The 13,703-nt window shown below is 17.9% G+C and overlaps 3 protein-coding genes across 3 annotated transcripts; all 3 read right to left on the bottom strand.

Moving 5' to 3' along the window:
- Nucleotides 1–738: 738 nt before the first annotated feature.
- On the bottom strand, nt 739–1,716 carry MKS88_001572 (uncharacterized protein; the record flags this gene model as incomplete). Its single annotated transcript, XM_067214510.1, has 2 exons — nt 739–1,494; nt 1,630–1,716. 2 exons carry the CDS (start codon nt 1,714–1,716, stop codon nt 739–741), a joined length of 843 nt encoding a protein of 280 aa, XP_067074938.1.
- Nucleotides 1,717–7,946: 6,230 nt separating this feature from the next.
- MKS88_001571 (uncharacterized protein) lies at nt 7,947–8,590 on the bottom strand (the record flags this gene model as incomplete). The annotated part of the gene is made up of 2 exons (XM_067214509.1): nt 7,947–8,306; nt 8,450–8,590. The coding sequence occupies 2 exons, from the start codon at nt 8,588–8,590 to the stop codon at nt 7,947–7,949; spliced, it is 501 nt and encodes a 166-aa protein (XP_067074937.1).
- Nucleotides 8,591–12,640: 4,050 nt separating this feature from the next.
- On the bottom strand, nt 12,641–13,495 carry MKS88_001570 (uncharacterized protein; the record flags this gene model as incomplete). Its single annotated transcript, XM_067214508.1, has 2 exons — nt 12,641–13,288; nt 13,409–13,495. The coding sequence occupies 2 exons, from the start codon at nt 13,493–13,495 to the stop codon at nt 12,641–12,643; spliced, it is 735 nt and encodes a 244-aa protein (XP_067074936.1).
- Nucleotides 13,496–13,703: the final 208 nt, after the last annotated feature.

Raw genomic sequence — 13,703 nt, 5'->3', positions numbered from 1 at the left:
ATTCTTTTTTTTTAATAATATCTGTAGAAAAAAGGATGTTGTGTTCATATATTTCTGATACATATGTAGTGTTAATCAGATAATGACAATTATAAAATTATTACATTCGCAAAAAATTACTGTAAAAATTTTAAATAAAATTTTATTTTCTTTTTGATTTAAAAAAATTATATTTTGCCAGCGAATAAATTAAGAAGTTAACAGAAAAAAAATATATAATATCAATACAATAAAAATATTTTGCCTTTTTAATTATGAATGAAACTAGGAGTGTTAATTTTTGAATTATAAATATAAATTTATTTTCATAATAACATGAACAAATAATAATTTTATATTAAAAAATCATAAAAAATATAGTTCAACATTCCCTACAGCTTAAGGGCAAATTAACATAAGAATTCGATAAAATAATAGTTATTGTTCTGCTATATTTTAATTTTAATGTACAAATATAAATTTTTCATTAAAACTTTCATATATACACAAATATATATGAGCAATAATATTTAATTAATTTCAAGAAATACATAAAATTGCAAACGAAAAAACTTTCAAAAACGTTCAAATTTACAAAAAGGAAATTATTTATTTTTTACATTTATGTATTAATATAACTATATATATGTAGATGCATATACAAAATTTAAACCATTATTTTAATATTTGATATGTTATTAAATATGTTGAAGATAGTAAATAACTTTAAAGGAACTTTTACAGAAATAAACATATTCTTTACCATTCATTAAACTCTTCCAAAAACTTAATTTTTTTACGTTTTATTACTTTTTTATAATAACAAAAAGTTCCTAGTATAAGTATCATACCCATTATTAAGATAGGTAAACAATACATTAGAATACTACCTGCTCTGTATGCTTTTTCCATATTATTTCCATAGCATATAGAGGACCAAAAAGTTCCTGAATCGCCTGAAGGAAGTGGAACTTGCGAACCGGATGATTTTCCATGTATTAATTGACATAATACAAATAATAAACTACCAATAGATTTAAAATCACCTAATGATAAATCTATTATAGGTATAATGAATAGCAATATGAACATTAATAAAAGTAAGCAAAGGTGTAATCTGTATTTTTTACGTTTTAAATTTTTGTAATCTTTATCATTAATTAACATCATTTTTTTAAAGAAACCTTTATCATTAATTCCATTCATTATTTTTTTTTCATAATGAGAATATGATCCATGAAGCAAGGTACATTTACTTTTCATAAGTTTCTTAATCAATTTTTCCTTAACTAATGAACTTTTATATAATTTTTCACTTTTTTCTTTGGCCCATTTTTCATTATCAACTGTAAATAAATTTTCGTTCTTTTTTCTTGTATTATATAGTATCTTTCCCTTTAAATTTCCAAAATTTGAATATATATTCTTTTCACAGTTTCCTAATAATCGATAAATTTGTGTATCTAAATTTCTACCAAAACCATAGTTTTTTCGTAAAAATTTGTTAATCTTGCTCTAAAAAAAAAAAAAAAAAATATAAATATATCTTATATAAATAGATAAATATCCCCGTTCTAAAAAAAAATAATTAAAAAAAATAAACAATAAAAATATGAATAATACAAATGTCTTCAGAATGTTTTATCATACCATATCACTGTAAAAATAACATATCCAATATAAAAGAAAAAACATAGGAATATTGGTAAAAAAGATAAACTTAATATTTTGTTCCATGTTATAGATTTGTAGTACTGTAATATATAAAATAAATGAAACATAACAATAAGTTATACTTTTCCAATCATAGAGAAATACCCCTTTTATTTTAATATGATTTCTTAGAAAATTAACATATGCAACATACGTCACTACTTAGTCAAAAAAAAAAAAAAAATATACAAAAAAGGATGCTGTAAAATTTTATAATTAATATTATTTATAAAAAATTATTTTTAAGAAAAATTTCACAATTTCAGTTAATTCACACATGAACACAATGTATAATTTAATTAAGTACTAGAGAAATTAAACAAATTTTTTTTATAATTTTTAGTTAGGAAATTTTGAATTTTTTTACAATATCCAACGTATAAAATATAGATATATGTTTTTATTTTATGTATTCCAAGAATAATTAATATTTTTAATGATTGATACTAATTATTCTAATAATATAAATATTACATTTTGGAAAATGTATTTATTATCAATAAACAAAATATTAGCTATTAGAGCAATGAAACAAAAATATAAATAAATAAAAAATATATATATATTTTGATAAATTATCCGTGATTTACTTATTATAGCACACGCCTTCCTTTAAGATATGCAGTATATTTAAAAAATAAAATATATTATATATTACCGTATTCATTAAAATTATATATTTTTTAAAGAAAAATAACGATTATTTTTTTATTTTTTTATAGTAATATTTTGAAAATTATTATTTATAATTAAGTTTAATTTATATTATTATTTGTAAATAACATGTTTTTAAACCTATAAATTACTTTTTTATTTCTTAAATTAAATGTATATATTTAGAAAATATATTTAAAAAAAAAAAAATGTAATATAACTATAAAATGTTAATATTATAATAATAATGATTCATTGATATTCCAAATCTATCATGAATAATAATTCATATCTTTTTCATAATCAATTTATTTTATGATATATATTAAAGTAATATTTATAAAATTAAATTAAAAGAAAATTACGTAATTTCACTTACAAAATCATAAAAGTAGGTATCATTTCATTTATTGATAATATATTTTGTCACTGTAAATTATTGAACTCCTACATATATTATTACTAAAATTTAAAATTCTAGTAACATATCTGACAATTTTTTACCAGTATTCTAGACAATATATTTAAACATTTTAATCTATTTATGTGTACTTTCTAGATAAAAGAATAAAATTACATAAATATTATTACATTTAATGCTAACAAAAAAAAAAAAACAAAGTTACATATTAATATTGTTTTTTGGAAGGATGGTGTTCTTAATTCACATTTGTGCGTGTATTGTTTTCAGTTTTTTATATCTAACTATATTAATTCAATCTAAATTCAATACATAATTCGTTTCATAGGATAAACAGTATATTTTTAAATATATATATTCTATAAAAACTAAAAAAATTTTAATCTTAATTTTTTATATCTATTTGAAATGACATACTTGCAAGCCTATAAAAATTAAGGTTTAATTACGTTAAAAGCTTGTAAACAAATTACTCAAAAAACTATAATAAATTTTTTTTTCACAATTAAATGTTTTATTCAAAATACAGCTTACAATTATAATTAAGATACATTACAGCTTATAGCATTAATAAAAACATAAGAATACTTTCATTAACGTATGTGGAGAATATATATATTCTTGTACTTTTATATTATTAACAGTATTGTAAATATAAAAAAATTTTAATTCAATGTAAAATCCTTATATTTTATTGCATATTTAATTTCCTACAAATTCTGAAGTAAAAAACTTTGTATAGAGCAAAAATTACATGTACCACATATGTGTTAATAGATATAAATATATATTATAATATTAAAGCCAAAAATGTATTTTACCTTAAAATATATTTATATGTTATTTAACTATTAATCGTATTTAGTTATAATTGTATCATTTGTATTATATAGTTATTTTTCAAGGCACAAACAAATGAATAATTTTCTTATAATGAGTGTAAACATTAAAATAAAATCGGCTTAAAATATAATCTGCATAATACTGTCAAAAACATATGTTTATAATAACTCTTTACTTTCATATTTTTTTATTATAGAAAATTAAGCGATTTTTATAAAAAAGAATTAATCTCAACAATTACACAAATCAAAAAATAAAATATTACATAAATGTCATGCTCTTAATTTTAATTATAATGATTCATGTTTTCTAAAATTTATAATACTCTATTAATGATTCATACATATAAACAAAGTAATGTTAATGTATACCGACAAATTAATATTCAAACTATACACAAAATTTACTAAAAATATTCTTGTATGCAATATGTTATTAAATATATATATACCACAAAATATATTTTTACAGAGTATTCGTTAAACTTATATTTAAATAAAAAATATATCATAACAAATAATAAAAAAAATAAATTTATATGTATTTAGTGCAGAATAGTGGGATATTTTTTAATTAAATATAAGATACCTTGAAGTGGTATAATAATTTTTTACAATTAAGCACTTACAACCATAAAAAAAAATTCGAAAAATATTAGGAAACTTAAATATAAATATTACCTTACGAAAGTCTTGAAAAAATAACTCTAATATGTTATATAATATATTAATTAGGAATATATTTATTGTTATAAATATATGCGTAAATTATGTACACTAATATTTTTTCACATATAATACACGTCTTTACTGTAAATTTTTGGAAATAATATTTTTACACTTTTTGAAGCAAAATATATATTTACATATATATACGCTAAATTAAAGTAAAGATCAATTCCCCAATATAATGCATTATATGATTAATGAAAATATAAAAAGCCGCTATGTTCTATATATATTAAACAAATATATCACAATAATGGTGCATGAGTACATATACGTATATTATCTAAGTAGAATACTAAAAATTACAGTTATCAAACGAGGGTATTCATATTTTAAGAACAAGATTTCATTAAGCATAAAGAAGATATTCATTAAATATATGAAACAAAAATTTTGTGAATAAAATTCATTAATTATAACTAGTATTTTATTACATTTCTTCCTACATCTTTGGCATATTTGAAGAATTTTACCACTATATAAGTAATCATTACAAAACTTATTGAAATTACTAATATTTATGGATATTTACCTCCATAATTTAAAATAAGAATACATATTATAGTAAAAATTCCATCATTATTTTCACCTCCATCACTTAATGTGTAAGAAAGAGCTAAAGATGTTAAAATAAGAGCTGTTAAAAAAAATATTCCTGGTAAAACAAATGTTAAAAAGATTATAATATATACTGAAAGTTTTAAATATGTTTTCAGGACAGGATTTCTACTGTTTCTCTATTTATATATATGACTAAATCTCTCATATATTCGTTTTTCAAAGAAAACATCTATCTCTGCAAAAGATTTACTCATAGATGATTAGCTTTTCTTCCTTAATTTTTTGGATGCAGTTCTTGAATTATTATTACATTTCAAAAATAAAATAATATAACGCTTTTTTTCTCATTAGAGTTTTTATTATATATTTAAAATAAAAAATATAATATGTAACGCTAATAGTTATATGAACTCTTATGATGCATATAATTATTAATTTTTTTATTTTTTGCTATTAATAAAACTACCATTTTATACATATTATACAATTTAAGCATTATTTTATAATTAGAAACAAAAACAAATATATTGAATACAGAAGCACTAACAGAATGTAAAAAAAAAAATAATAAAATAAAATAAATATGTTTTTTTATTTCACAAGTTTTAAGATAGCATGTGAAAAATACCATATATATACAAATATTGATGCTATATAATTTTATTAGTATCCTCTATGGGGTTAGTTTATCATCAACATTTTTATATATTAAAAAACAAAATTCAAATGTAACTGTTTTACAACTGTCTGTCAAATTACACATAAAGCATTATAATTATTAAATATTTTAAATAATAATGTTTCATTTATAATAAATAAACTAAATTTTTTAAAATATAATAATTCATACATTTTAGTTTCTATTTTATTTTCCTAAAAACAAAAAAATCACAAGTTATACATATTATATGTATAAAAAAAAAAAAGTAAAGTTAAAGAAAAATTTAATAAAAATATATCTTTAGTAATTATGATAATTTAAAGATAAAAATTAAATTAATATAACATAAAATATAAAATAACTCTACGAAATGGGAAATGATAATATATATTAATATTTTGGAAAATATTCCATATATAATTTATTTTTTTATGAATAATTTGTGTAGGAGAAAACAGGTATTATTTTTTATATAGTTTTATATATATATACAACACAAAATAATGTATTAATTTATAACCCTTATGAAACTTAAATTAATTTAATAAAATACACCTGTTATCAAATAATCCAGGAAAATTTAAAATATTTTATTCCTATATTTTTATCCTTTACTGTTTGTTTCATATGGATACTAGAGATAATCATAAAAATATTATATTTATTATTTTAATAATATTAATAATGAATTGATACAAATTCTTCTAAACAAATTATTAATCTAAAAAATAATTAATTAAAAAAAATAAATAAATAAAATTAAATAAATTAATAAGTATATATTTATAAAATATATTAATACAAAGATAACCTTGGTTCTACAATATATATGCATAATACATTCAAAAATATAAATGCATATATATTATTGTTATTAGCTTATTTAATCATACATATATAACCGTTTTTTATAGAATAAAATAAAATCAATAATTATATAGTTTCATTAACAGAAGTATTTATTCTTTCATTTATTGATAATTGATAGTAAAAATTAAAATTAATAATTTCCTACATATAAAATACATAATAAATATTAAAATACTAACTTATAATATGTGTTTTTTAGCAATAAACATAATCTTAATTCTAAATATTAAATCTATATTCATTAATTTTATATAAAATAAGAATGTTTTATTTTATCATATTTTGCATAAAAGATAAGTAATATAAATATGAAAGAATTAGTAATTATCAATACAAAATAAATAAATATATTAATTTTGAAAATAGCATTAATAGTTTAATTAATATATATATAGGAATGAATAAAAAAGAGCACAAACATATAATTATTTATTTACTTATAATATCATGAATGTAAGATTATATACATTCATTATCATTATTTGTTTTGAAAATTTTTATTTTTGAAGATATATAACAAAAATTTCTATATTCACTATTATTTAGTAGGAAAAATAAAAACAATTTCAACAAAATATCTAAGAATAACTAATTTATATTTATTCACAGTAATATTCCTTTTTTGACATACGTCATAAAAATAATTTATAGTATATTTATATATAAATATTTGATATAATATATATTTAAAGATCTTTGTATATGTGAAGTTAAGATACATATAGAAACAATAATTTCATAGAAAATACATTTGACTCTTCATTTAATTGTGAAGATTTTAGAATTTTTAATTATTTAAGAATTACATTTAAACTATATTTAATTAATGTATTATTTTATAATATATTTATATTTTACCTTTTAAAACACTAAAAAGAATTAATCATTAATTAAAATGATATTTACAAAAAACAAGCTTATTTTATTTTTGTCATAAAACATTTGTTACAGAATAAAATTTACGATTATTCATAAGTAATACGTAAATATATATGAATGCACTAAAATATTCGCATTACTTTCTAATAAATAAAAAATGATACATATTTATTTTTATTTCAAAACTAGTAATAGTGTCATTAAAGGTAAATAAACAAATAATTATTATTAACTAAAACAATATAATAAATTCAGACAAGCATTTTTTATTTACAAATACAAATTATCTTACTCTCATATAATTGCATAAAATAAGTTATTATATATTAATTTGTACCTACAAATATGTCTTTTTCATAAGAATATATTTAAATATATAAATATAAACACATAATATTTAATTAAGTAGAAAAAATACTCTAAAATATACTTTGAAAAACATTAAAACATCAAAGCTCACAAAAATACTAATAGTATATTTATTTACTCTTGTGTGACAAAAAGTATAGCTAAACATACGTTCATTTGTGTAATTTAAGTAATTATGCATATCTTTATAAAATAAGTAACTATATTACATTTATTTATTCATATTAATTCCTATTACACATAAATAAGAATATTTATTTTATTCATTCTAATATTTCCTTTTCTTAGTTCTTTTATGTTTTCTAAATTTCATATAAGTAAAAGCAGAACATATCATAAATATGACAATTAATATACCCAATAATACAAAAAATGTTATAGCACATTCATTGATTATAATAGTTACAACATTTACAGATGATCCACTACTAATATACAAACCTTTAGATTGATCAAATAAACCACCAATAAAACCTCCTAATGGAGCTAATATCAACCACGAGAGTACTAAAATAGGCAAAAACATTTTATGTCCAAACTTTTTACTTACTAATTTATGGTATGTCTTATTACTAATTGACGGTTTTTTTCTAATAAAATCTATGTAATCAAGTTTTTTAAAAAATTTCTTTCAAATCGAGATAATTTTTTTCTTCCATATATTAATTTTTTGTGTGTCTTGTATTACTAATTGAATTCTTCTTTATATAATGAATTTCTCCTAGATTGCTGGTTTGTTTATTTGTTCCCCTTTCTATTATTGGATATAACCTTTTTGTTATTCTCTTCATAATTAGTTATTTCCTTCTCTAATTTTATAATATTTGAATCATTTTCTTCTTCCCATTTTGCTAATAATCTAAAATTTATTAATTCCAATTTTATATCGTACCCATGCTCACTCACCAACATATTAAAAGTACTCTAATAAATAAAAGAAACATTTATTATTTAAAAGAATAATTAATCACAATCTCAAAATGAAAATGGATAAAAATAAGAACCGGATAAATAAAAAATACAAATTTCCTTAAATAATATCTATTCATACCTCTTCATTGTAGTTATGACATAACGAAGCTAAAAGGATAAATATCCAAATTTTAATAAAAAATATTGACTTAAATTTTTTTTCTATGATATATAATATTAAAATTGTATTATATTCAGTAAGAAAGCAACAAAAAATACTATAATAGTTTTTTAATTATAAAGGATACTATTTATATTTTATTAATTTTTTATTTATTTATAAAATCATAATAACATATATATAATTAAAACGTTTTTTACAAGACAAAGATTAGGAACTTTAAAAATGAATAATGTAAATTATGTGTTAATGTTATTTATAGAGAAATAATTATATTATAAATAATATAATTTGCATTCATTAATAAGTATTCAAAATATATAATTTAATTACTTAATAGAGTACAACAATTAAATAATTTTATTTTTGTTAGGCTTCAAAAAAAAAATTGTGATTTATTAACATTTATAAATATTAAAATCATACAAAATATAAAATATATAAAATACAAATTATGAATTCTTTTATATATTAAATGTAGAGAAGCTAATTTTAATAATGTATTTCTTTGAATAATTATAATTATATACATTTTTCATGCAGAGCTTCCCTTTATAGCTAAATAATATTAATTTTTCACATAGTAAATATAATAGAAAAAGTGTACACATTTATGAAATAAATTTCTCATTATATAAAAGATGCATTAATATCTATCTAAACAAAATACATATTCTTTTATAAACTGTTCTACATTAATATAATAAAATTTATTGTTACAGCGAAATCTGTAAATTTATATATATTTTCAAATACACTATAATAATTTACCCTATATTTTTGTATAATGATTTTATAGCATTATAGTATATATCCAAATCTAAATATAATTCCTTATTATTTAACAGAATATTTAAAAATTGTAAAATTCCATATATTACTCATTCTATTTAAAAATGTATATATATCTATATATATATATATATATATAAAGAGAAATATTAATATGATAATAAAAAGGTAAAGTTGAATTTAGCCTAAAAGTACTGTAATAAATTTTATAATTTAAAAAATATTTATAGCCAAATTTTTTTACAAATGAATGTAACAATAAAAATTATACGTATAAGCTATACATAAAAGGATCCTAAAAAATATTTATGAATATAAATAATTTAATAATTTTTCTTATGAAATAATTTAGAATAAACTCCCCTAATTTTATTTCATCACATACTATTAAAAACACATATTTTTAAGGGAAAATACAAACAGTTATTATTCTCAAATATTATATATATTTTTTATAACAGGAAAATTATCATATATCTTAGTAATTTTATTCTTTGTACGTTTACAATAAACGTAATAATGATAAACTTTTTATATTCAAAAGAATATTATTGTCAAAAAAAAGAAAAAAAAAAAATCATATTGTACTTATTTCAATATGTTAAAAATTAAAAGAAAAAAATTAAAAATTTTTTAAAATTTTAAAAAACAAAAATAATTATTTTGTTAATATATTTTTTTCCCATTAGTTAATCAAGTTCCAAGAATGACATAATTATATATTATTCATTTATATTATATGTATATAATGCAATATTCATAATGACAACAGTATTTTTTATATGCTTTTATTATTTCATATATATATATATATTTTTTTTAAATAATTAAACGAAATTTTTTACATAAAAAATAGGATAACACTAAAAAATATATAAAAGTATTAGCTTCTAATATGTATGATAAGAAATAAGTTATGAAAACATATAAATTCAACTTAATAAAATGAATAATATATTAATTTTTTCGACTTCTCTACCATTTTATGCCATATTCATTTTTCTTAAAAGTTTTTTCTTTTCTTCTTTTGTAAATAGCTATTATTAAAAGTTTATATGTTTAATTTTTACAAGAATAAAAATAGAAATATCCTTTTGTCATAAATTTATTTTATGTTAAATATTTAAATCTATTTTTATAAAATATAATTAAATCAAAATTATGTATGTACGATAATATAATGATAAATATAATAATTCTTCTAATCATAGGAACAGCTTTATGATGGACAAAATTTATAATTCTCCACAAAATGTTTCTAACAATAATTAAATTAGACAAATAAATAGTAGATATTTCATAGAAATAATCTGATCGTTAAACCTTGTAACATTTAATTTGTTCTTTATTAGATGTATAAAACATAAATATATAGCATTATTAGGTATATATATATTAACACTGTTTATATGGATCTAGATATAATATCACGTATAATACTCTTTTCTATTGAACATGTGTTCTATAATAATTTAATATTCTTCTTCTAATCAATAATGTTATTAATATTATATATTTATAGGATATATAACATTTTATATTACAGTATAATGATTAAAAATAAATGATATTATACTATATATATTTCCACATAAAGTTTTATTTTCTTACTGATTCATTCATTAACAGTTTCATAATGATCTCTATTATATGGCTATTGGTACTTTTAAAGTATGCTAGTATTTCTAATAGATCTACAAAAATATGTCAACATAAACTTACATATTTTTATTAAACATTAAAATTCCTACCATTAAAATGTTCATTTAAATGCTTTCCTACAATAATATTTTTCTATAAAATCTATCTATTGACTACTTTTATTAAAATAATTTTGTTTGTTATAAAAATATTTAGCACAATCCTTTTTCATATAATTGCATATGCATTTATCTAATATAAAATTGACAAAGTGAAAAAAAAAGTAAAATTAAAATAATTAATTCACCCATTGAATATTTTATAATTCAATAAATATACAGTACAAAATTCAGAACAATTATAAATTAAATGACCAACTTTATTTAATATATGTTCATTCCCTCTCTTATACGTAAATATTAATAAATATACATAATGAACTATAATAAAAAAAATATAACACTATATTCAACATACATAAAATAAATCCTAATATTAAGCAAATATTGTAAATTATAAGAGAGTGTAACATGCAATAATATTAATAACATTAAAAAAGTATAAAACATAATAAAAATATTGAAATTAAAAAAAAAATGCATACATTTCTTCCACAATTATTTAAAATATCATAATTTTTATGTATCATATTTTTTTTCATTAATAACATTTTAATTATTAATTAAAAAACTTATTTCATAGTAAAATAAAAACAACAAATCATAATAAATATGAATTAATTATTAATTATATCGTTTGAAATTACCCATATTATGTAATATAATAAATTTCACTTTGTTGTTTCTTTTAATTTTATTAGAATATTTTATTAGGTGAATTTATAATTTAAATAAAATTAATTTCACCATAGTAATATTCATGTAAAATATAGCCAATTTCTAAAGAGAATTTAATTAAAACTTAAATAAATATAATATTGCAACTATATTTATTAACTTCGCATATTCATATAAAGACCAAGACACATTTATTCTTCATTTAAAAGAGATAAGTATTTTTTTAATTACCTCAACAAATAATCATTTATATTAGAAGAAGTAAAAAATAATAAGAAGAACTAATTATAGATAAAATATATGTTATCACAAAACTTCAATATAATTATACGACTTCTCTTATATATTAATTTTAGTGCCATATATATATTTTCCATAAAAAATTAGTTAAATACAAAAACAATAATTTAAAGCCATAATTCTATGTTAGATTCTGCAAATAATTTAAAATATCAATAAAAAACATTAAAACATTCATGTTTGCAAATAAAACTAAAAGCACATATTTTTAAGATTGCAGATCAAAAAAGTTAATATGATACAAGTAGATTCTTAAAAACTATATAACTACAGGTATATCTGTTTATTCGATATATTAATTAAAACTCATAGTGTTTGTTAGTAATAATTGAGTTATCTCTATAATAAGGGGAACATAGTATTATTCAACTTATTTTTTATAAGTGCAAACTTATCATATTTTGCAATTTTTCTGTAAATATAAATAATGGCTGCCATAACTATAAATGTAAATATAACAAATCCTACACTAAAATAATAAGATGTTGTCCATGTTGCCACAAAATTTTTTATCCCCCCAGTACGGTGTAAAATTATTATAACATTTAGTATTAATATAATTGGTACAAACAAAATAGATATGACATAAAACAAATCTTTCTTTAATTCTATTTTATTTCTTAAAAACTTGAAATCTTCTTTCGTAAAATCTCTAACTTTATTTTTAAAATATGTTTTGTCAAACGTCCTTTTTTGAAAATATGGATCTGCTACTTTGTATACAAAAAATTTACTTTTCCTACGTTGTTTTTCTCCTACTTCATTATTTAAGGAACATCCATTTGTATGTTTATATCTTTCTTTTGTTACTTTTGCATTATTATGTGGATACAATTTTTCAAACTCATCAATAGTTGGTATATCTCCTTTTATCCACACAATATTCGAACCCTTCCTTTCCTCATATTCTTCTAGAAATCGACAAGTTCTTGTATTTACTGTTTTATAAATATTGTCAGTTTTATCCAAAGAATTATTATATAAATTCTAATGAAAATAAATATTTATTATTTAAAAAAAAAATATAATTTTATATTAACAAAACGTATTAATATAGAACTATAAAAATATGAACGATGCAATTATCCTTAAATATTATAACCATACCACACCACTGTTTATATGATATATCCAGGTTAAAATAATAAAGATAGCAATTTCAACGTAAAAAAATGACTTACAATTTTGTTTCATTATATAAATTTTTAATATTGTAGTATATTAAGAAAAAAATTTGAAATATATAACAATTTTTTAATGACATATGATCCTATATTTATTTAAAACATTTTCTTTTTGTTTTTCTTCTAAAGAACATAATTAATTGTATCTAACTATAATGCTTTTTGCAACAATAAAAAGGAAAAATAACTTTAAAAATATATCTTTAAATATTTATGTT

Source organism: Plasmodium brasilianum, chromosome 5 (assembly GCF_023973825.1).
Source record: "Plasmodium brasilianum strain Bolivian I chromosome 5, whole genome shotgun sequence".
NCBI lineage: Eukaryota > Apicomplexa > Aconoidasida > Haemosporida > Plasmodiidae > Plasmodium > Plasmodium brasilianum.
Note: the sequence above shows the minus strand (reverse complement) of the source record. Positions and strands in the feature narration are given on the sequence as shown.